The sequence below is a fragment of the Adiantum capillus-veneris genome, chromosome 26 (assembly GCF_014529385.1).
Source record: "Adiantum capillus-veneris isolate H3 chromosome 26, ASM1452938v2, whole genome shotgun sequence".
Classification (NCBI taxonomy): Eukaryota; Viridiplantae; Streptophyta; class Polypodiopsida; order Polypodiales; family Pteridaceae; genus Adiantum; species Adiantum capillus-veneris.
Window position 1 is genome coordinate 54,793,301 of NC_140956.1, and position 25,162 is coordinate 54,818,462.

Sequence of the window (25,162 nt, forward strand, 5' to 3'; positions counted from 1 at the left end):
AATGCACATGCGCCATGAACCATCCTTCTTCTGCACTAAGAGTACAGGCGAACAAAAAGGGGATGAACTGGGCTGAATCAGCCCCTTCTCTAAAAGCTCGTTGACCTGACCCATAATCTCTTTTTGCTGGGCTGCACTAACCCTGTATGGTGGTCTATTCGGTAGACTAGAACCTGGCACAAGATCTATAGTATGATCCTCAGGTCTCTCAGGAGGTAACTCCCCTGGCAAAGAGTCCGAAAAACAATCACTGAAACCACTCAAAAAAGTTGACCTGTCTTTATCTAAGGTAGACAAATTAGATACAACTTGAGGTACTTCTTTTGCAAAGATCAAGTACGCAAAAAGATGATTCTTTATTACAGATGAAATAGGAGAAGCAGAAACAACTGGAACAGACTCGCCTTTAAGCTTTACATCAAGGACATGAGTCTTTCCTCTATGTACAAGGGTAATCTTTTTGTTGTAAGTATCCACCATAGCATGCAACCTGTAACACCATGGGATACCCAATAACACATCACAGCCCTCAAGCGGCATAATATGAAATTCTTCCGCATCCACATATCTCTAAATGTGCAGACGAAGCTTTCCCACAATGGGAGTAACAGGCTCTGAATGTCCTAGGCATGCCAAACCTGCTTCGCCTGTCATACCCATCTCCTCTGCACGAATGCCCAACTTTGATGCCAATTCTGGTGATATGAAATTTGCACGGGCTCCTGGATCAAAGAAAACAAGCACTGTCTGGTCTCTAACTTTGCCCCAAGCTCTGCACAGCTCCGTGGCATCTGTGTTTGGCTAATCTCCAACCGAATCTGGAACAAGTCCTGCACTCGGCTTTGGCTTCTTCCCTTTATGGTCTGACTTGTCATCCTTATCCTGTGACTTCTTCTGTGGGCACTCATTTGCAAAGTGTCCTTCCTGTTCACAAATGTAGCATTTCTTGGCCTCCCTAAGAGCTTTGCTTTCTTGAAAAGTTTTGCCAAGAAATGCCTTTTTTGTCCTTGTCCTCGTTCCGAAGAAGATTTAGACTGCTTCTTGGACGTATCAGCTTCTTGAGTGGAGGGCTTCTTTGCAGGAGACTCAGAAGGCTTTGCTGCAACATTGCCCTTGGCTGAAAACTGTTTGCCCTGGGCCCCTTTCTTGTGGCTATTAAATCCATCGGAATCTCCCTTCGACAGATTGTTGGCCACTCTTGCATTCTCTATCAATTGAAACATATTCATGACAGTAGTCTTTGTGCAGTAGTCCCTGATTTTCTTGGGCAATCCGCAACAGTACTTCTCAATTTGTTTTGACAAAGGCACAAACCTGTAAGAGGTGACTGGCAACAATGCGGCCCAAAACCGTTTATTGTACTCTTCCAGATCCGCACACTGTTTAGCATTCAACTCGTGCCATTCCGTCATTACATCCACTTCAAAAGTGTTTGTCAACCATGCAAGCGCAAAAAGTTGTTTGAATTGGACCCACGTTGTTGGGGCTTGACCCTGGTTCAACAATGCGGTCCACCATTGGAGCGCATTCCCTTTCAAGAAAGTGGCAGCCTTGCGTATCTTTGAAGATTCCGTGAAGTTTCCTCCAGCATAAGTTGCATCGAACTGCTGTATGAAGGTCAAAGCCTTTAATTGGTCCTCAGTTCCTCTGAAAGTTTCAAACTTCACTCCCTGCCCACCTTCCTTGTAATCCTTAGGCTGACTCAAAGGAGCCACATTATCATAAACAGGTGCATGTAACAGTGGTGCTCCATGAGTGTTCATTCCAGCACTCGCATCAACTGTTTTCCCTATCATATCTGCATTTTGTACGTATGGCTGCGAAAAACCAGCCATACCAAGTTGTGTTCCAGGCACTCGAAACTGGCCATAGGCACCCTGAAAACCTGGTTGGACACCCATGTTCGCATACATAGGGTTACCCATGCCTGTTTGCATTGTCCCGAACACATTCCCTGGCATATAACTTGTGGAAGGTCCAGCCATAGCTTGAAACACTGAACCACCTCCAAAATAACTAGGATAAGTATTAGGTAATGGAAGGGTCTGACGCATAGCCTGTTCATTGCTCCCTTGACCATTCACAAACGGTTCCTGTCCACCTAAAGCAAGTTGCTTTGGATCATTGGACACCGCTAGTTGCTCAACCACATGGGCTTTCCCTCGAGCATCATGAGTCCTCTGCGCATTGGAAATCTCCTTTTCCAGCAACGGCTCAACCATGCCCTATGTAGGAGGCTGAAAACCCTGTGTCGGAGCCTGTAAGAATTCCTACATCCTTGGGTTGTTAGCCAACTGCTGAAACATGTCCATGCAACAACGCAGTTGAGTTCTAAACAACCTGTCCTCTTCTTGAAGAGTTGAAGGAATTTTCTCTGTGCCATGTGAGGAAGATCCCTCTTCAGGTACTTGGTCTCTCTTCTCTACCATATCGACAAGCTCTATGTTGCTTTCACCCACAACAATCCACGCTGCACTTTTTGAAGAAAAAGTGACCATCCCGTCGATGGAACCATATAACCGGCCTATACAACGTAGAGGGCGGTACTATTTCAATTACCTGTTAACTTTACACAGAGCACTGAGAAGGGAAGAGAACACAGTTGCGTGCAGCGACTAGAATGTCACTGCGCACACGAGACCGACACCCTGTAGGCCCCAAAGACTGGCGCCCCTTTCGGTATTTCTTTATTCAAATTAAGGTAGACGATCCGACCACGTAGCACAAGCTTTCACAAAGCTGTCCAAACCTGGCGAGGGCTGAAAACGCAGGTTTTCGACCGGATTTCGACAACATAACGGCGCAAAACCCTTGTAGGTCAAAAACACCTGTCTAGGACGGATTCCCTCGATATCTGGAAGCTTTCTGGTGAGCTGTCACAGAAATTCAGCGGGCTATAATTGTATTTTTTTCACTGCCGAGAGCCCAAAAGCCTGTACACGCATCCCAAGGCTCTCACGAGGCTCCCCCGATGTTCCCTTGCAGTTTAGGTGCGAAACCCTAAACCTGCAGAAAAACACAGCAGGCTGTAATTCCCTGTTTCGGATCCTTTTTAGCAGAGCGAACACGCCTACGCGTGTCCCAAGGGCTCCCGCACGCAATGGGACAGTTCCCCTGTGAATTGGACGAGTTTTCACGCGAGAAAACTCTCCAAACTCGCAATCTTTCGTGATGGAACTATGCGTACCTGTGGGGGATTAGCAATTAGCTAATCCGGTTCCTGTTCAGAAGGCTCTTGCCTTGGCAAACACGTATAAACCCCAGAACTGTACATAGGTCAAATGAGAAGCCCACTAGTGGGGCATAACATAGTGTACATAGGGGAGAAAGAGAGCAGTATGTAGCGTGCGGGGCATCACTCCCGTCACCATACTGCGCATAGAGGGCAAGGTAAGCATTCCATAGCTTCTGTACCTGCTACAATCCACCTGAGGCTGAAAATGGCGCCCCCTTTGTTGATATGCAGCTCGTTTTTGCCTCCCAGAGTGGCAGAATCGCTCACAGGCTGACACGTCGCCCAGTTTCCGAGTTTGGGCTTTCCCTGCTAAAAATACCTCAACTGGTGCGTCAATTGACTTGGCAGCAGAGCAATAAAATGTTCCCCTCGTCATTCCAGAGCTAATGATGCGAACACATTTTCTGGTCAAAAATAGCAGTTCCCTAAATTTTAGGAGATGCTTCCATGGCGTCCCTATCAGTCTCCTGACCATCATTGAAGACTACCATTTGACCACCATCTACAATGTAGGTTAATTTACTGGCCCCTTTCAACTTATAAAGTTGCAGTGACTTGACGAGTGGCCCAAATTCCAGTTTGGCGCACATGAGCTTCCATACTCATTAGAATTCAGTGCTAACTGGCCCGCGCAGTCCCTGTCTGACCGACCTAGATCCCCGATGTGAGAAACCAATTTGGCTGCAGCCGTTTCACACTGGCCATGCAATGTCCACTTGCACCTTTTCAAGGGTTTTGGGACAAACAAGTAAAAATAAAATAAATATATCTAATACTTATTTACGGAAGGCAACAGGAAAAATACACCTCCTGGTGACAGTGGGGCCTTCGGAGGAGGGTTTTACGTCTCTGGTGTCGTATTCTCTTCTCTATCTCTCAATCTCATGCACCTTCATTCACTGTGTTCATTCACTTTGTTTGTGTCCATTGCACTTTCTCATTAAGAACGGAAGGCTCTCCCTTCCATAAGAATAAAGAAACCCTTGAGCACAGTTCGAAGCACTCATCTTGAGCAAAGTTCAAACATTCATTTCCGTTGCACCTTACAGATAATCACTTCAAATACTTCATAGCTTTAAAATCAAAGTTCAATTCGAGACAACACGGCTTGATATAGTGTCGTGCCCAGAGGTATTGGCCTCAAAATCTGGCGCCCCTTTCGGTATTTATTTTTTATTAATCGTTGCAAAGTACAACTGCCCGCGGGACCTCTGCTCATAGACTCTGCGTCCAGATGCTCTCAAGAGTGACGACCTTGGACTCCTATTATTCTTACAAGGGATGCCAAAAGCAGAGCCCCAAAAGCAACTAAACTCAAAAGCAAACTGGTCCAAAAGCTTCTAACTCAAAAGCAAAGAGTCCCAAAAAGCAACTATTCCCAAAATATGCCAGCAAAAGCATGTAGCGCAAAAAGCGGATTTCCGTACAATTTTTCTACGTCAGCATGTCAGCGTAAAAAGTAAAATTCCGTATTGTCTACCACGTCAGCATGTCAACGTAAACTGCGAAATTCCGTACTTGTCACAAATCAGTGACGTGGCATAACCGGACACACACACACACACACACACACTCTCTGGGCAGGCAACAGTCCCGAAAAACACAGAAATTCCCTGCAGTGCCACGTGGCAGCAACGTACGGACATCTCTTGAATTTGCAGGACTGATGACATGGCAGCAACGTATGGAAATGGGCACTTTTATTCTACGCAATTGCAAGCTGAATTCGACGCAAAAGAGAGAGAGCTTTTGGGGAAAATTTGCTCTATTTTGACTTGCTTTATTCCCAAGAAAGAAGATAGCTTGTGAGAATAACTGCTTTATTTGTACGCCTAATTTTAATGGGCAGCTTTTGGGGCTCTGCTTTTAGCACCCCTTGTAAACCTTTATAAGTGTGGGTAGGGCTCCCACTTTGCAAAGCATACAGACGCAGAGTCTGAGAGTGAGACCCTTCCACTCCCTTGTACTTTGAGTTGCAGATTAATACAAAAAGAAATACCGAAAGGAGCGCCAGTCTCTGGGGCCAATATCTCTAGGCACAGAACTCAACCGGGCCGTGTTGCATCCATTGTGAACTGTGAATTGTTTTGAAGTGAATTCCTGTCGTGTCGCGGTAGAATCTTGACTTGGAGTGTCCAAGTCTATTACGGTGGTATCAGAGCACGGTCGATTTCTCTTCTACTGGGAAATCCGATTCTTTTTACGCGGCACTTATGGATTCAGAGAGAGATCAGTCGACTTCTTCTACATCTGGAGATGCGGGAAGAGATCACGAAGAAGATTCACGCGAGGAGTACGGCGCGCCTCAGCCTGCTCAAGCGGAGCTTGAAGAGATGGAGCGTCCACGATTGATTGACGATGCAACAAAGATGATGCTAAATTTTGCGAAGGATCTGAAATTTGCAAAATTTATGACTCGGACCTCCTCCGACGAGGTGCACTCACAGTGGCAGCAAACCACACAACCACCCCTCAAACCGGCACTCGAGAAACCTCCTACTCCAAGGATGTTTACAGAGCAAGAATTAGAAGAGGTGGTTGATACACGGATTTCTCAGCTTTTTGACGCGCAGAACAAAGCCGAAAAGCACGAGAAAAAGAAGAAGAAAGGCACTGACTTCCCGGGTTATTTGGGTCGTGAGTCTACATTCGCCTCGGCAAGAAAGCAGAAGAAGCATGTGCGATATGAAGGAGTACCTAGTTCTTCTTCTTCTTCTTCTGACAGTTCTTCTAGCTCCTCTGATTCGAGCGAAGAAGACAGAAAAGGGAAAAAGCGAAGCAAAAAGCAAAGCTTCAAAAAGGGCAAGAAAAAGGCAAAGAAGTCTAAATCTCGCCCAGTTGTTGACACTTCTACAGAGGACTCGTCTTCGGATAGTTCGGACTCTGATGCTAGCAACTTTTATGCAAAGAAGAAGAATTTCTATAAAACCAACCAGTATGACTTTCTGGAAAATAAAAGCAAGAAAGTCACGAGAGTTTAAAGAAGGTGGACAGTCAATTAAATTTGACACGTTTTTTGGATATCGAGATGCTTCGAAGGGTTTGGCCTTCATACAGCAGTTTGACATAGCTTTCTATGGAGGGCGTTACTCAGAGCACTCCAAGACTCGGAGGGCTACCTCTTACTTCAAGGGAAATGCTCGAACTTGGTGGTCCACGCTTCTATTGAACAAGACAACGCCAATTAAATGGCTGAAATTAAAAAGGCTTTTTATTTCTTCGTGGTTGACTCGGGAGTAGGAACGCAACATACGAACTGCTTGGAACCATCTTCGGAAGACCAAGAAGGATACATTGGACGCATATTGCGAGAGATTCTGGAGCTCTTTTCTACCAGCCTCTTCATTTAAGAAGATCTCGTTCAAAGAACAGATTGTGCGGTTTACCTTGGGGCTTCCTACAAAAATCCAAGATCACTGCTTAGAGCAAAAGTCAGATTCCATTCAGGAACTGATGAGACATGCGAAATGGGGTTTTGCCATTCATTCTGGCAACTAACTTACCCCACAGATGAGATCATGACGAAGAGAACCGAACAGACTTCTAACAATGAAAGTAGAAAGAAGAAGAGTAATCCAGAAAAGAAAGAAAAGGATGCACGACCCCAGCTCACTCTTCGAGAGAGGGTCAGCTATATCAAAGAGGGGAAGTGCTTTGGATGTGGGGAAACTGGGCACGTCTCTGTGAAGTGCCCTAAAAAGGCACCGAGTAGGGCCCGAACCGAATCAATGAATGAAAGTACAAAAGCTTGCCGCTTTTAGGGCAAAGTGAAAGATCAAGAAGCCCTCTTTTTCTTGGATGAAGGAGCCAAGGCCAGCTTCTTTTCGCTTGAATTGGCGGCTCGATTTGGAATTACGTTTGACAGGCTGAGGCCACAGGCGGAGTTAGTTCTAGCGGCACCCGGACGGGATGTTGCCATTACATCGATCATTGGCAAACTTCGTTTGCAATGTCAGGGGTGTTTAGGGCACGAGGACTTCTACGTAATTCCCTTGGGAGGTTGTGACGTCCTACTCAAAATCCCTTCATACCACAAGAACCTCGTCGTGGTTGACTATCGGGCCAAGAAAGCTACTTTGAAAAAAAATGAAGGACACAGACATTGTACTTGATGAAATTCAGTTTCTTTACTTTCTGGAAAGGACTGAATGATAATTGAAGGTCGAATATGTTTTGACATCGAAAAAGAACGCCAAGATTTTCTCCACACTCATGCCAATTGCTTTTCACAGGGCCTGCCAAGCGAGTTGCCACCAGCTCGTCCTGAGGATCATACCATTGGTCTGATACTTGGCAAGAAACCACCGAACCGGCCACCTTACCGTGTGAGCCGAGCCCAGAGATACACTTATTGGGACACCTTGTCTCAGCAGCAGGAGTGCAGATGGATCCGGCCAAGATAGTGACTATCCGTGATTGACCCGATTTGTAGAATGTCCATGAAGTTCGAAGCTTCTTGAGCTTATGTTCTTACTACCGCGGTTCATCAGAAAGTTTGCAAAAGTTGCTTACCCCTTTGCATTTGTTGACACGGAAAAGCGTCCCTTTCTCGTGGGGACCCACAGAGGTGACTGCTTTTCAGAAATTGAAACAGAATTTGACTAAAGGACCAGTTTTCAGTTTGCCGGATTTGCAGAAGTCGTTTGTAGTATATTGTGATACTTGTGATCGTAGTCTGGATGTGGTCTTAATGCATGAAGACCATGTCATTGCCTACGAGAGCCGATTGTTTTCAAGGCCGGAATTGACAGTACATATTTGAGAGAACGAGCTTTTGGTGGTTATCCATGCTCTTACTCAGTGGCAACATTACCTACTCAGAGCCGATTTTATGATTTTCACAGATGGTTGGAGTTTACGCTACTTCTTGCCACAGAAGCAACTATCGGAAAAGCAGATGCGGTGGGCAAACATCTGGTCACACTTTTACTTCCGGATTGTCCATGTGCAGAGACAGAAGAAATTGATGGTAGATACTTTGTACCGAAAGCCGTTGGTTTTGGCTATTTCCGCGATACATCATAGAAGCTTCGAGGATATGGTTAGTCAGTACGCCACAGATACAGATTTTAGCAAATGTACTCAGTTGAATATAGAATGGAGAGGTAGTAGCGGAATATTCCATTCGGGATGGCTACTTGATGAAGAAAACGATGTTGTGCGTTACATAGCCGTTGAAGGAAAAGGTTCTAACCGAATGCCACTGTTACAACCATTTACGGGTCACCGCGGCATTGCTACCACCTTGAAAGGTGTGGAGAGAGAGATTTCTTTTGGCCGAGACTCAAGAAGGACATGGACGATTTTGTACGCAGTTGCTTGGTATGCCAGAAGGTCAAGTTTGACGGGCATAAATCACACGGATTGTTACAGCCTTTACCCATACCCAACCACCCTTGGAAAAGTATTGCAATGGATTTCATTTTTGATCTCCCGAAAACACAGCGTGGGCACGATTGTTCATGGTCCAGATCTTCATATTACATGGCATGCCTGAGACGATTGTCTCCAACAGAGACCCTAGATTCACGAGTTTGTTTTGAAAGGCTATGTGGGAGAACATTGGCACATGGTTGGAGTTCTCGTCATCGCTCCACCGCAGACTGACGGGCAATCAGGGATTGCTAATTTAGTGGTACTGGATTTGTTGAAGTCTTCTTCTTTGAATCTGAAGACTTCATGGGAAAAGGGTTTTTAACTTTGGTGGAATATGCCTACACAAACACGATTAACTCTTTGATGGGGAAGGTGACATTTGAGATTATTGAATTTGCTACGAAGATTCCACCCTTCCTTAGCACGAAAGATAAGATTTTTCTTTGAAGCCAACGAGTTCACGAGGGACTTTGTCCTCGTCCGGAAGGCTTTGGAGAAATCTCAAAAAAAAGGCATCAGATCGACATCATCGCGATTTAAAATCGAAGGAGAACAATTGGGTGCTCTTACATTTTGTGAAGGCACGCCTGAGAAAGAAAAAGGGAAAGGAGCGGCTTTCTCGAAAGCTTAGCATGAGATACTATGGACCTTTCCACATTTTCGAAAAGATAAATGATATCTCCTTTAGACTGAAGCTGCCCGACACTTGGAGAATTCACAATGCTTTTCATGTGAGTCTCTTGAAGCCTTTTAAAGGCGATGTGGGGAGCCAGATGAGCAACCCAAATTGGAGGAAAACGAGCAGATACTCGTTCCAAAACAGATATTGGCACAGAAAGATAGAAAGATAAAAGGTAAAGCGATAAGATGGTTCTTGGTTAAATTCAAGACCTACTCCGCGTTGGATGCGAAGTGAATGAAGGAGGACCTGGCAGATACTCCTCACATTGTGAATCTTTACCTCAAAGCATTTGGATTAGCATAGTTTATTCTAAATGGAACCCCGAACTCAGCTTGGGCGGAATCTAGTGCAGCGGGTATGCACAAGAGGGGAGTCGCTCCACTCCTTTGCCGGAGATTGCCTCGATTTTTGATACTAAAGTCACTGATGTCTCTTTGAGTTTCAAGGAAACTGTGAGCTGACAATATTCTGTTGTATGACTTTATGAACTGGAATTCTTGAACATGATACTGACTTGTTCTTGGCTTGTTTAAGTGCAGGAACTGATAGACGAAATGATTGCAGCATTACGGTCTGAACGGTCTCGATAAGCATGGTTGCAATAAGGATTAGTCAATCGGGCATCTGTAACAAACTGCTGACGTGTCAAAGCCTAAAGAATGGAGCCAACTTATAGATGACGTGGCTGCCCGAGAGCAAAAACCCTAACCCTAATTTTTGCCGAAAACCCTAATTCTGGAAATCCTAACCCTAAAACCTGCAAACTTTAATTTTGGAAACCCTAACCCTAATTCTGGAAACCCTAACCATAAAACTTGCAAACCCTATTCTGAAAACCCTAACCCTAAAACCTGCAAACCCTAATTATGCTGCCAAAAACCCTAAAACTGATGAACCCTAACCCTAAAATCAAGAACCCTAATTCTGCCACTCTCTCTCTCTCTCTCTCTCTCTCTCTCTCTCTCTCTCTCTCTCTCTCTCTCTCTCTCTCTCTCTCTCTCTCTCTCTCTCTCTCTCTCTCTCTCTCTCTCTCTCTCTCAGCTCAGTTGTTATTTGAAGTGATAAAAGTCTGTTCAATATGTTCTTTTCTATTGGCACATGGTGCCCGTCTTGTGACAGTGGTATCAGAGCATCGGGCGTGTGCTTTTCTGAAAGCATATCGGTCCTACAAAAGAGGAGACAAAGCTATTGGAATTTTGTTTGAGGTATCTTCGCCCTCCAACCCGGACTTATTAGGCACTCCCACCCATACTTCGTCGCGCATCGGGCGCGCTCCCATCTTCACCGCTCACGTCTTACAGGGCATAAGCCAATTAAGATCACTTGCAAGAGAAGGATCTAGATTTGTTTCAAGCCACTGTTTTTCTCTGAAGCAGTGCCATGCAGATGTTGATGTCTACAGCTACCAAGCAACATACTCCAAGTACTTGGTAAGCTTTCAAGAAAAAAAAAAATTTGCCCGACGTTATATGGTTTTTGACTTCTTCCTTCGGAGTGTAACTTCTGGCAGAGTGGGGTATCATGAAATGCTTGCCATGGAAACCCTAGCAAATTGTAACTTGAAATTTCTCGACATCTCTCAGTAGATGTCTCTTCACAAGCAGATGACCTTGGAGGTCTAGTGCGATTGCTATCTTGGGACTACCATCGCCGTCAAAGAAACACTATTCGTCCAAGAGCTAATGGACCATGCTGTGCTCGGCTACGACTTCATGGAAAAAACCTAACCCTAATTTTTGGTGCAGGTTTAAGGATGAAAAGTCAATCGAATTTTCAAGCTCGATTGATGTCGAGATTGCTTTTTAAGTTTGAGTTCTATTTGATCTTCTTTGGTGATCCTGTTTGGAATTTGTTTGAAATGGATGGTATCCGTTTTGAACCTGTTTTGGTACCGATTTGAATTGTTTGACTCTGGTTTGATACTGGTTTCAATGATTGGTGATTTTACTCCCGGGTGAAGAAGTGAGAAATACTGTTTTGGTATTGTTTGTACCTCCGAACGACGCAAGCCGATGCCTGGGGAGCGTTTCGTTGTATGTTTGAAAACCTCGGAACAACGAAGCCCGATGCCTGGGGAGCATTTCGTTGTATGCTAGAAAACCTCCGAACGACGCAGGCCGATGCCTGCGAGCGTTTGGTTGTATGCTTGAACCTCCAAGCGACGTAGACTGCAGTCTGGGGAGCGTTTGGTTGTACAATCTTCTGAGCTCATGGCCCGGACCTTTTTAGGTTATTTGCGAGGGGAGTTACGAGGTAGTCGTTGAGTAGCTTCATATCGCAGACTGTTTGTCTCAGGGGAGTGCTCAGCGACGCTGTTTGTTGTGTCTTGAAACATGTATATGTAAGCATTTGTGTTGCATTGTGATGTGCCAATTATTGAATATTCCTAATTGGATGAGATTGCCTGGGTATGTAATTTTAGTGCATCAAGACACCTGTGGAAGATCAGTACGGTCTTGGTGTGATGGCTAATTTTACTACGCCGGAATATCAAGAGTTCCGATCTGGACGAAAGGAGAAGCTAACTCCTTGATCAAAAGAGCAGAAAGGAGAAGCTAACTCCTTGATCACAACAGCCGAAAGGAGAAGCTAAATCCTTGATCAAAAGAGCAGAAAGGAAAAGCTAACTCCTTAATAAAAAGAGCAGATTGATTGTCCTTCGGAATGTTCCTCGAAAATTTTTGAGCTAACTTGAGTTGTTTTGCAGATATGCTGTAATCGCGAACGATTACTCTCTTTCAAGAAGGGGAGATGTAACAAACTGCTGACGTGTCAAAGCCTAAAGAATGGAGCCAACTTACAGATGATGTGGCTGCCCGAGAGCAGAAACCCTAACCCTAATTTCTGCCAAAAACCCTAATTCTGGAAATCCTAACCCTAAAACCTGCAAACTTTAATTCTGGAAACCCTAACCCTAAAACTGCTGAAACCCTAACCCTTAAATCAAAAACCCTAATTCTGTCACTCTGTGTCGCGTCTCTCTCTCTCTCTCTCTCTCTCTCTCTCTCTCTCTCTCTCTCTCTCTCTCTCTTCTCTCTCTCTCTCTCTCTCTCTCTCTCTCTCTCTCTCTCTCTCTCTCTCTCTCTCTCTCTCTCTCAGCTCAGTTGTTATTGAAGTGATAAAAGTCTGTTCAATCCGTTCTTTTCTATTGGCACGTGGTGCCCATCTTGTGACAGCATCTATGAGGTCCCGACTGGGAGGCTTTGCAGAAATCTCAGGAAAGACAGAAAAAGGCAGCAAATTGCCATCGTCGCAATTTGAAATTGGAGGAGGATGATTGGGTGCTCTTACGTTTTGAGAAGGCATGCCTAAGAAAGAAAAAGGGAAAGGAGAGGTTTTTTCAAAGCTTAGTATGCGATACTACAGTCCTTTCCAGATCTCCAAAAAGATAAATGATGTCACCTTCCGATTGAAACTGCCTGACACTTGGAGGATTCACAATGCATTTCATGTGAGTCTCTTGAAACCTTTTAGAGGTGATGTGCCCGAAGATGGGGAGTGATCTTGGCTCTCGAGCCTTGGTCAAAAGCACCCTCACAGGAAGTATTATGTGTTCGCATGATTCATACGCACGCATTGTTCGAGTGTTTCATTCGTGAAGGTTTCCTGTATTTTAGTCAGCATCGTTATGTGATCCCTTTTACTAGGCATGACATATTGTATGTTGAGCACGTTTCTCTCATGGATGAACACGAATGTATGCGGATTGTTCATGAAAAGTGGAAAAGTTTGTATGTAAGGAAGTCACATTCCATGTCTCTTCCTTGGCATGACACAGTTTCCGAAAGAGCACATGACAGTATAAGCACCAAGCATGGGCATTTCTATTGTGATTTGCCACAGTTGATTGATTTCGATCAAACAGAAAAGATTCGACCTCATTGTTTGCATGTGTCAACGGGTTGTCACTCCATCTATTTGTTCATCTACATTGCATGCACAGTCTTTAGAGAAGACAATATTTTTTTCCTTCACTTTACATGGAATGGGTATGTTCATGGTTTTGCACTGGAGATGGTTTCAGGAATTTTCAGGCATGGAGATTCTTGAAGATGGAAGAAGCACGACTCTAGACGAAGTTGAAGCAAGGACAGAGATTCAAAAGACTTTGAGTCGCTTTCGGCGCGGCCCAAAGAAGCAAGCGTTACAGACCTTTATGAAGTTCAAGTACCGCACGACCCACGCATCAGAGTGGGCCGGCGAAGAGTCCCTTCCAGGATTCCGGACGCTGTTGGCGATCTCCCTCGACGCCATACAGTTCGGTACCAGTACCTCACTTTGAAAAGGAGGGGATGTCACGTGACACACCCAACCCTATGTCCGTGGACAAGCTACACCACAACACGGTTCACTCAGTAAAGTCAGTTTAGTGCATATCCTCCGGTTGCACACAGCATGATCATCGGAATTCCCATCAGAATCCATTAGCATCAGTTAGGGGAATTTTCCAGTGCATTTAGACTATTTTCTTGGTTATTTTCACTTATTATTTTTAAGTGACTTTCCAACAAAAGTAGGTAGGGCAATTTTGCTAAGTTAATATATAAGCAAACCCAAGTTAGCACTTTCTGGCAGAAGAGGCAGCAGGAGCTTCCCGCTCAACAGGCAACTTCTCAGCAGTACCCCTCAGACCATCCCTGGCGTTTTTGCATCTTCTCCCCTTGGCGTTTTTGCATCAACTCAGCAGCCCTGGCGTTTTCCTCTCCTGCAGTCATCGCCATCAACCACAGTGCCCTAGCGTTAGCATATGCTTGCAGATCAGCCCCATCCTCTGTGTTTCCCGCGACAGAATCACTTCAGCCCTTAGCGTTTTTGCAGCCAATTACTAACGCCAGGATCTCAGCCACAAAGCCCAACGTTTTTGGTTTTCTGACCCCCAAACTGCCTGGCATTTTTGGCAAGAACAGGACAGCATCAGCGTTTTTAATTATCAGCCCAAAACAGCAGCAGATCCTCGCAGTTTTCAGCCTATGACTCAGTAGCAGAACCATCCCAAGTTGGTTGCAGATGTTCCCCCATTTTCAGCCATAAAAACGCAGCCAAAAACAGTCATTTTCAGCCACCGAAACAGTCCCCGAATTCAGCGATTAAAAGCCTACAGATTTCAGCCATCAAGTCGTCGTCGTCATCGGCATAGCCCAACTTGCATCTGTCCATTGCATACGCATTGTACACCTTTGTGCAATCAAAGAATAGACCACTCTCGCCGACGAGAGTGGGGCCTTTGGAGGAGGGTTTTACAACCTCTCGGGTGTCGTATCTCTTCTCTCTCCTTCTCCCAGTCTCATTCACTTGCACGCACAATTCACTCACTTTGTTCGTGATCATAGCACTCTCCATAAGACGGAAAGCTCTCTCTTTCCCTAAGAACTAAAAGGAACCTTGAGCAATAAGGATCACTAATCTTGAGAAAATACAACATTCATTCCGTTGCACTAACAAGTGGGTTTGCACAAGAGGGGAGTTACTCTGCTCCTTTGTCAACAGATGCCTCGATTTTTGAAAACTAGAGTCACTGATGTCTCTTTGAGCTTCAAGGATATTGAGAGCTGACAGTATTCTGTTGTATGACTTTATGGAATGGAATTCCGGATAATATGAAACTGATTTGTTCTTGACTTGTTTAAGTGCAGGAACTGAAAGACGAGATGACTGTAGCATTTTGGTCTAAATGATCTCGATAGACATGGTTGCAATAGGGATTAGTCAATCGGGCATCTATGAGGTCTTGAGTGGATCTAGATGCGATTGCTAATTGCATTGCCGATAAATCATGGTCTGAGATCCGAATGAATGTTGAATGTCATTTGTCATGTAATGTTTTGTGATGTCTAGTGATGTCCTGTGATGTCATGTGATGTGATTGTTGATTGGTACATGTGCTAGATGTGTGTTCCTAGTGCGTCGGTAATAACAGTCAGTGTCTGCTAAGATAGTTTCTGGCCTCTGTCTGTTTTGCAAGCGTAATCGAGGGCAATTACAATGCTTTCAAGAGGGGGGTATGTCACAAACTGGTGATGTGGTTGCTTGCTGTTGTCCAGTACACACACACTCCTTCAAGCTTGGACAGTCCCGTGAACGAGAGAAGTGATGACGTGGCTGCAATGTACGGACAGGCCCGTAGTGGCTGCAGTGTGCGGAAAGCTGACAGGGCAACAGCAAACGGAAAAGGGGGTTTTTTTTTTGGCTAAGTAATTTTCAGCTTTTGGCTTACGTAAAACTCTACGCAAGGGGGGAGTTTTTTATTAGTTGCTTTTTTTTCACTTAGCCTATGAGAGAGAAACCTCTTCTGCTTTATTTTCCATAAGAGCTTTTGATTTTCAGCGTTTGGGCTCTGCTTTTAGCATCACTTGTAAATTCTTTAAATTAGTCTTTGGCCCTCACTCTGCAGAGCATCTGGACGCAGAGTCTAAGAGTCAGTCCCCAAGACTCGCTTGCACTTTGAGTTGCAGATTAATACAAAAAGAAATACAGAAAGGGACGCCAGTCTTTGGGGCCAATACCTCTAGGCACGGAACTCCGCCGGGCCAATGTCGAATCAATTGTGAAATGTGAACTGTTTTGAAGTGATTATTTGTGGTGTCGCGGTATGTTCTCGACTTGGAGTGTCCAAGTCTGTTACATAATCTGGGATTCTTTATGGCTTTATGCCCTGTAAGACAGAGCGATGAAGACGGGGATGCGCGATGTATGAAGGGAGGGAGAGACTTATAAGTCCGAGGTCGGGGCACGAAGATTCTTTCCCAAAAGCTGTGCGCGCTATAAAAAGGATCGGATCCTCCGTAGAAGAAGAATCTTTATGTGCTCTGATACCACTGTAACAAACTTGGACACCCCAAGTGAAGATTCTACCGCGACACAACAGAGATTCACTTCAAAACGGTTCACAAAATTGACACGGCCCGGTGTAGTTCCGTACCCAGAGGTACTGGCCCCAAAGACTGGCCCCCCTTTCGGTATTTCTTTTTGTATTAATCTGTGTTCAAAGTTCAAGAGAGCGGGTAGGTGCTCACTCTCAAACTCTGCGTCCAGATGCTTTGTGAAGTGAGGCCCTGCCCGCTTATTTATAAGTACAAGGGATGCCCAAAAGCAGTAACTCAAAAGATTTTAATTCAAAAGCAATAGGCCCAAAAGCTGCCATAAAAACTAAAGCATTCAACCCCCAAAAGCTGCCGTAAATCAGCCAGCGTAATTTCCGCTGACTTCTGTACCGAATGCCACGCCAGTCCTGCCAGCGCATTATGCGGTACAATTTCCGGAATTCCATACGCTGCCACGTCTTCAGTTGCAGTGTGACCCAAACGCTGCCATAAAAATTAAAGCATTCAGCCCCCAAAAGCTGCCGTAAATCAGCCAGCGTAATTTCCGCTGACTTCCGTACAGAATGCCACATCAGCCCTGCCAGCGCATTATGCGGTACAATTTCCGGAATTCCGTATGCTGCCACGTCTTCAGTTGCAGTGTCCGGGGGCCAGCCACATCATCAATTTGTGACAGGCATTGCAGGTGTTCTCTAGAGTTAGAGGATCTTATCTGACTCGAGCGAGATTGAAGTTGTCAAACGGATCAGAGACAAATCCATGTCTTCATTGCATCTTCCATTGCCTGCCCTGATAATATCCACAAGTGCATGAGACGTAGGTTGTTGCATATTGGAAACACCTTGCCAATGGAAAGTCTCCCAAGGGAAAGGGAAATGCAAATGTGTTTTTGTCGCTCAATTTAATCATCCAAGGTATAATCTCTAAAAATAGAGACGAGAATCTGATTGTAGATCTCCAATGTATCAGTAGGATACATCCCTAGGTTAAACCAAGTGGAAACAAATTATATATACCTTCATAAGTTAAACCAAGTGGAAACAAGATCCAACTCAAGGTGTCGTCAAAAAATTTGGATAGAAGGCAGTTTTGAATTCTTACAAGCTATAGGCCCATGTGGTTTGAAAGAAAGAACGGCCCATTACTGTCTCGCATTGTCCTTAAAAAAGTTACTTGAAGGATTCCTTGGAAAATTACTAGTGCAGAAATAACATCAAACTTTAGAAGGAACTTCAATGCATTTTTGGACTCTTGAACATCAAGGATTCCTTGTTTATTACATTGGATTTGGACACTGATGAATATTGGGTGGGAACCTATCCCATTGTCTTTGATCGAGAAGAGTTTGAAGTATATCCTCCAATAAGGCCCTCGGACTTGGGCACCTTAAACTCGCAGTTCTCTAGGAATTGAAACATGCTCAGTTTGATGGTGCCGGGAATCTGTGAGCTGCGAGTGAGATGCAAACAAGCAAAAGTATGATGCAACTCATGGTAATCATCCACGAGATGAGATAATCATCAGCTTCATCGTGCATTATGTTAGACTCAAAATTACGTCATCCCTATTTGTTAAGAAACTTGAAACCCCTCTCGTTCAAAGATCATGTCATTGGCCAATAATTTGAATAGCTTATCCTAGCAAGGTCAATCTTAGAAGAGCTCTTTTGATAAAAGAAATGCTCAACGTGTATGCTTTCATATCTCCATCTTCTAAGTGCACTCCATGAAAGAAAAAATGCAACGTTTTTTTCTTTATGACTAAATATTCCCAGAAGTAACAACCATTTTAGGTCAAAATCAAATCCGCCTATTATGCTCTAAATCATTAAGAAGCTTGTCAAATATCGTCAATTTCAATATAATCTTATGCACCTCAAACAAAATTTCCCATTCTAGCCTCAAGCCGTTGGCTAACTGTCAATGAACTTTCATACATTAACGTTTGTGTTTTAAAAAGAAATTTAAATTTAACCCTGATTGTTATTCCGCATTTAGCAATTAGCAAAAAATGTTACTTTGCTCTAAAATATAACTAGTTAGCTTTGTAGGTCAACACGATCTCAGCATGCTACAACAAATTTCAACGAAATGTTCTAACATGACATTGCATGATCTGAACTTCACTGTTTGTCCAAACATTAAATAAAAAGATAACATTTTCATAATGCAACACTTAGTCCGTAGCTATGACATCCCTACTCACATCATTGATATAGCTTGAGGCTTGTATAGGCTTAATTCGTCATTGCAACTTATTTGATAAAAGCAAGAAATTGAATTTCTATCGGGTAATAGGAAAACTCAGCGATGATCAAGCTTGGCACTTGCAAAGTGACAGCAGGACAGCATAGAAGTAAATTACAATCAAATACATTTGATGAAAAAACATTCACTTATGTTTAATGCATCAAATATTACCAAAAACGTAAATTATATGTCAAACCATGCACAAGTATTTTAAGTCTGAAAACATTCTCGTAATGTAATACGACAATACAGTGTGATGCTAGTTACCAGTTCTAAGCCACCCCGACTTGTAACTTCTTTGTACAGCTTATGCAAGTCCAAATCACTTCCTTCCACCTTCGGCAAGCTGTTGGACAAGTAGATTGATAATTTGATCATTTCAAAACCAGGCTACAAGCAAGTTAACATAGTTTGTCAAAATGCACAAAGGAAGGTCACCTTAAATACAGGTTGAGTGCTGCATGTAAGCATTGAAGAGTCTCCATAAATAACCTTTTATCTGTAAGAACTGCCTCATGAGTTGCCATAGGAGAAGGATAATTCCGCTCTGCACTTTGAGAAGAGGCAATCCGTGCAAAAGGAGATTTCATAGACAGCTTCAACTCCTCCTCCCTCAAAAAAGCACTTTGGTCAGTATGATTAGACGATGCATTTGGCTTTGCACAAAACCCCATTCTGTCTTGCATGATAGAAGTAGTACTTTGGGCCACAAAGCCCTGCTGGCTCCGTACAGGGTCACATGGGGACAGGGACTGATGCTTTGGAGAGCCAAAATTTGTCTGTTGAGCAGAAAGACCTTGCAAAAAATCCAATTTTTGCTCAGCAAGAGGTCCTTGAGAACTACCATCATGAGGCGGCCGCATGTGTGCTTGTATATTGAAGGCTGATTTATGCCACTGCTGCAGTAAGCAAAGCCGTTGTTGATCCGAAGAAGCTTGAGTAGCTTGTTCTGTAAGTCCTTTAGAAATTTTCTGCTCTGGTATCTGTACTGGCACATCCCTGGCATGCTCTAATTGCGGGGATGGAACACCTGTCCTGTGTAGGAACGATGAATGTCGTTGCATCGAAGGTTGCAAAGGTGAAGTCTTCTCATCCTCCATTAAAAGAGTGGCCTTCTCTTCTTCTACCTCACCACCATGCTTCTCCTGCTTCGGAGACACTTGCAAGGACAAGGGACTCGACTCTTTCTGATCTGAAACGCCATGCAAAGATAAAGGGTTCAAGCAACCGAAAGATGTAGCCTCTTTTCTATTTTGATGTTGGGAGATACCCAAGGAAGATGGATGTTTCTGTTGGTCTACAAAACTCAACCAAGTCGTTGTGGGTCTTTGCTGTCCAGATGAAGGCTTCATGGTCACAAGAGATTCATGGCCTGCAAATGGAGGTGTCTGCTGTTCTGAAGGTGCACCGAACGAGATCTCTTCAGGATGCAGGGTTGAAGTTTTATCGTTCTCTGAAACTGCTGATTCCTTCTTATCCCCTGAAAGTTCTTCTGGCATGCTTCGAGGGGGAGAACCTATCTTATTCTGCTCGTACAATGGCTTCTCAACATTTGGAGCTTCTGCCGCGTCTACGCTCTGACTCCACGATTCTTGTGCATGCACGAGCTGACTCGGGGACTCCTGACTTGGCTGCTGCAGGGAGAGATAGTCTCCTTGCTCCTGCTTTACACGTGGAGAAGAGTCTGCAGGAGGCCCTCTAAAGGGAGAAGACGACCCTTGTCCACCAGAGAGGGACAGAAAAGCCCCTGGACCTTCTTCTTGCTCGTTACGTTCAAGCGACATATTTTCTTGCGACCATAAAACAAGGAAGCATTTGTTCTCGACTTACCCAATCTGAAAAAGGAACATTGCATTCGCCATAGCCAGCTAGAGTGGGAGAAAGCCTCGTTGCTCTCCCAGAGAACCTTCGCCGAGGCCAGCTTCTCTTGAGCAAGAAAAACAGATGTTACGGGTTTGCAATTGAAATCTTTTCTTAACGGCCGGTAAAAGAAAACGAATGTGGCTTACAAAGACGGCTATTGCGCCATAGCCGGATTGAAGAAAGGGCTGAATCCAGAGGGTCGATACGGAGCTTCGATTCTGTGTGTGCGAGTGTTGAGCGAGACAAGAGAGGGGGGGCTAAAGATAGAGTGCGTGTGTGTGGGTGTGGAGAGAGAGAGGGCGTATGCGAGCAAGCAGGCGACGCTGCAGGGAGCCTTCTTGATGGAAGCAAGAAGAAGAAGGCGATGGAGGGTGACAACACTGTAGCACAATTTGATTTTCTTTTTTTTGGTGCTTCTGGCTATGGCGCGCGAAAAGAACTGTTGCGTGAAAAGATTGGGGGAGCTTTTAAGTTATTAATGAATAAGATGATCCTCAAGATTAAGGCTTAACCCCCCTCGCCTTCCCCCAACTTTGGCTAGGTATCACCTTTCTTATTTTAGCCTTGGCTTTTCCTCCCTACCTATATATGGTTACATTCTTTATGGTCCTTAGGCCCCATTCACACCCAATCCCACATGCATGTAGAGGCCTCAACCCACATGTGTGTGCACAATGTCGGAACTTAACCCGATCAAAACCTAAACCTCATCACACAGCTTGTTTGGGACGATCTAGCATGATTGGAGCCTGTCTCTCCCATTGCTCTACGCAATCCTCACAATTGCATTGCTTGTTAAATATGAATGTGAAGGAGACGGTTAAGCACACTGAACTTTTTCATTTGCATCCAATGCAGGCCCATATACCAGCATTGTTAATCCTCTCTACCATGCACTTATAAAAGGGCATGGAGTTTGGTAATGCAAGAGAATAATTGTTTGCAACTTTTGACATAAAGTGATTTGCAAAAGGAGTGATGTCAATAGTTTTGCATGGCACATTCATACATTGATTTCTTATCGAGTCTTACTCGCCTCTACCCCAATCTACTATATTGCTATTCCTAAGTGTGAGTGAGCATTCACCTCTACCCCAATCTACTCTAATGTTATTCCTATGTGTGAGTGAGCATTGGCTATATAGGATGTTGTGAATGTGAGAATGTGAAAGAGTGCACGTGTGTGTAAGTGTAAGTGTGCCCGTATGCGCACTCATTGCTAATAGGAATACCCACAAATCATCTCTAGACTTATTACTAGCCAGTTAAACATTGTTAATCTCCTCCATTGTGCTCTACGTCCTATCCATTCCATTGCATAAAAGCAAATAGTATCAAGTGAGAAAGGTGGTAGTGATTCACATGTTGTTGTTTGGCTTAAAAATGTGCTTTCCACAGCAATGATGTCAAAAAATAATTACACGCCACTACCCAACATTAAAGTTATACTAGAGTTGAATTCAATCTCTTAACCAAGGATGAATGATCCGTAAGCTACCTATGGCAAGTCCCTTCTTCTACATTCATCGATATCAAACCGAGGGTTAATGACCCCTAAGCTGGATATGACAAATCTCTTCTTCCTCGGTAGAAGAGAGAACAAGAAACCATACTCACATCTACCAAGAGATGATAAACTCCTACACATCCTTGGTCATTTTGCTCAACCATTAACCTCCCTCCCCCCCTTCTTTCTCTATCATATCCCTCTCATGAAAGCTCAACTTGCTATAAAGTTGGAGTGTCTCTACTCAAGCAAGACTATGGTGATGTAGCATTAAGTCTCACTATGAGGAGCCTCTATGTGCACGCTTCAAAAGACACAAAGGCCTACATGCGAAAAGACTTTACCCTTTTTCAAATTCATGTGATCTTTGCTTAGAGTTGAGGTGTGGGCGAAGTCCATAATAATAATAAATTGGCCAAAACTCTATAATTGGCATGATTTTTCATCATTCCCTTATAATATGAGATCCTTAAGGCTTAAGGCTATCCATACACACTCTCCTAGGCTCTTTTGACAAAATATTTCAAGGAAAAGTAATTTAATAGTCGGATTGCATATATTTTGCTTCTTCACTTTTCAAAACTCCAATTGTAGTCTCTTAAGAGCCTTGTAGAGTCTATGGAAGGGACTGCACGCCCTACATGCAGTCAGCCATGACCTTTAGATCCCAAAATAGGGTTGATGGTTGATACTCTCCTCCTGAATGACCCCTATAAATAGGCCCCTTAATATTGAGGGCCTTTATGCATGCCATCAAAACTCTCAACCTTAAAGTCATGCTCCCTAGCACCAAATGACATTTTTGAGCGAACAATTTTTAGCGATGCTTTGTTGGTATTCGACAAGATTTTATAAAAACATTGATTGAGTGCGACACCTTAGAGACAATGGGAGCCGTTAGAGAGAGAGAGAGAGAGAGACTCGTGCTATAAACACATGGTATTTTTTCTTATGGAACATTCTTACATCCCAAGAATTATTTCACGTTCTACTCGTTCCCTAGCTGTACCTCTAAAGCAATTTATGCTTTTACCTATCTACTTCTTGTGTTTTGGACATCTTCTAAAGTAGTTGCCCTTTTTGGGAGGTGCAAAGAGTACTCCTGAGTAGTGTCATTTTGATTGGCAATAAAAATCTTCCATTGTTGGGCCCATGTGTCAATAGTCCTTCCGAAAGACACATTGAGGTGGGACTCTATATACCTCATGCTCTCCCACAACCAGGGTGTCAGGTCATGGGAACCACCACATCGTCTATGCCTAAAGCTTTATCCAACCGCATCCATGACATCTTCCCCTACAATTTGTGAGTTTTCATTAGAGCCTCAAAAAAATCTACATTGTGTCTATTCTTAGCTTATTGTTGCATGAAGTGCAACCATCACTTTATCTCATCACCTAAAATTATTACCAATATGTTTGAAAATAGAAGGCGGTTTATGTAGAGACCTACATTGAAGATTGATCATGTCCTCTACCACATAATCTCTTCTATTAAACATTTTAATATGCTACATGAATATTACTCTAAAAGAAAGATATCGTGCAAAACCAAATTGAATCAAAGACCTTCTAATGACTTTATTAGTACACTGTTTTGAAGCCCATCGTTTCATGTAACTTGTGGTTTTTCCACAAAACCAATGGCTATAACAAAAACACTACTTTCAAGACAAAGTATTTTTCAATTATTTACAACTTGATGGTAGAAAAAAACACTACTTTACAGACAACTATTATTTTTCAATCACTACAATGTGAAGGCAAAAAAAAACACTAATTCAAAGACAACTAGTATTTTTCAATTACTACAACGTGATGGCCAAAAAAAGGACAGCATTGCCACTGAAACATTTTTTTCATAAATAACTCAACCATAGACAAACGCCAAACAATATGAAAGGATTTGACACTAGTAAGGAGGAGGAATGTGAAGGATAGAAGGTTTGGGTAGATGAGTCATGAAGGGGTGTCTTAAGAGAACGAATGGTTGCTAGCCATTGGACATTGCCTTGACCTTTTGTTTATGTTTGTGAATTTCTTTCATTTAGAACTCTCCTTGTGGTAAGACCTACGAACTTTCAATTTCCAAGATGAGGGGGCAAATCCTATGTTCCTGGAAAGCAAGCTGAAAGACACTCTCCATCACTCTAGGCTCACACAAAGCCACTGAAGCTCACGACATGCCCACGTCATTGTGCCCATGCCCGTTAAAATTTCATTCAGCAAAATGTCCATGGCTTGCATCAATGTACCAAGCAACCAATTGTTCAAATAAGCACAAAAATTGTCATTTGGCACCGTGAATTACATCGAATCTACATCGCTTACCAAGGAAATGATGGTCGTGATTGTATCGGTCCTTCTAGTGGATCCAACTACACTCAGTTTCATTTTAAGAGGATTGAAGGGATTCCACAGCAAGATTCACACTTCGCGAGGATGAAGTTGTTGCAAGGGTAGCATGTGGAATTTCTAGAGGAGCAATCCATGGGTGAGGCTAGGAGGTCCACAAATCTAGTCAAAGCCATTGAAGAATAAATGGATCTGCAACAATCACAAGATGCTTTTAGTCATTATCTTTTCTATGTGACACGAGCCTAAAAAGACGTACTTGTAAGTACCACTCATCTATTGTAGCAATTTGAGTTATCCAAGTTGTTTACAATTTCTCCACCATGACACACTAATAGTCAGTGACTTGGTGTTATGGTGACATTCGTGCTTACATGCAAAGAACCATAACAAAACATGAAAGTGTTAATGCTATGAGTGTTGACAAACAAATGTAGACTAGCAAACATGTGGGAAAGGTGCTCAAAATCTCTAGCTCTATGTGAAGCGGTCCCTCCTCCTGCATGCGCTCTTTGTACGTCTTGCTCTTGGCACATCTATGCGAAGATGCACCTCAAGATGTGATTGAGAATTATGGTGAGACTACCCCCGTCTCTCCTCCCAATCCTCATCTTCATTGGTTTCCTCGGACATCATATGAGTTCTTTGCTTCTTGGATTCCACCTGTGTTTTTAGCTTCTTGATCAGAGTTCTCTACATCCTTTGACGGCTATGTCCTTGCCCTTCTTTGTTGGAGCACCTTTCCCTTCTCTCTCCATTACTTTCTCTTATTACCCCAACCTTGATTCTATTGATTAAAGTAAAGAGTTGTTAGAGTTTGACCATTATAATATCCAAGAAACAATACCCTCTCTTTATGTCGTTTGGACACTTTCTTTCGGGATGGTCAATGAACCAAGAGCAAGACTCCACAAATTTTTTTCATTAAGTTCTTTGATTTGTTCGGTGGTGTATATGCTAGTCTCCTCTTGCTCACTATCAGCCGATGAATCACCAAGATACTCATGGCCCCATTTTGCCACCTTGAGACCATTGGCCCACCACCTGCAAGTCAAAAGTCTCACTGTTTTAGACA

At 43.6% G+C, this 25,162-nt stretch overlaps 1 protein-coding gene across 2 annotated transcripts in view; it reads right to left on the reverse strand.

The window, feature by feature from the left end:
* Window positions 1-20,752, reverse strand: part of LOC147423478 (uncharacterized) — a 71,340-nt gene extending 50,588 nt beyond the window's left edge. The window contains exons 1-3 of one of the 2 annotated variants that reach the window (XM_086502099.1): window positions 20,373-20,752; window positions 18,802-20,284; window positions 18,631-18,709 (exon numbers count right to left, since the gene is read on the reverse strand). In XM_086502099.1, coding sequence (XP_086358225.1) covers window positions 18,631-18,709; window positions 18,802-20,147 — 1,425 coding nt within the window. In that variant the 5' untranslated portion in view covers window positions 20,148-20,284; window positions 20,373-20,752. Of the gene's footprint in view, window positions 1-18,630; window positions 18,710-18,801; window positions 20,290-20,372 lie in introns of both variants that reach the window. The other variant, XM_086502100.1, reaches the window with a different exon arrangement.
* Between the last annotated feature and the right edge of the window lie 4,410 nt (window positions 20,753-25,162).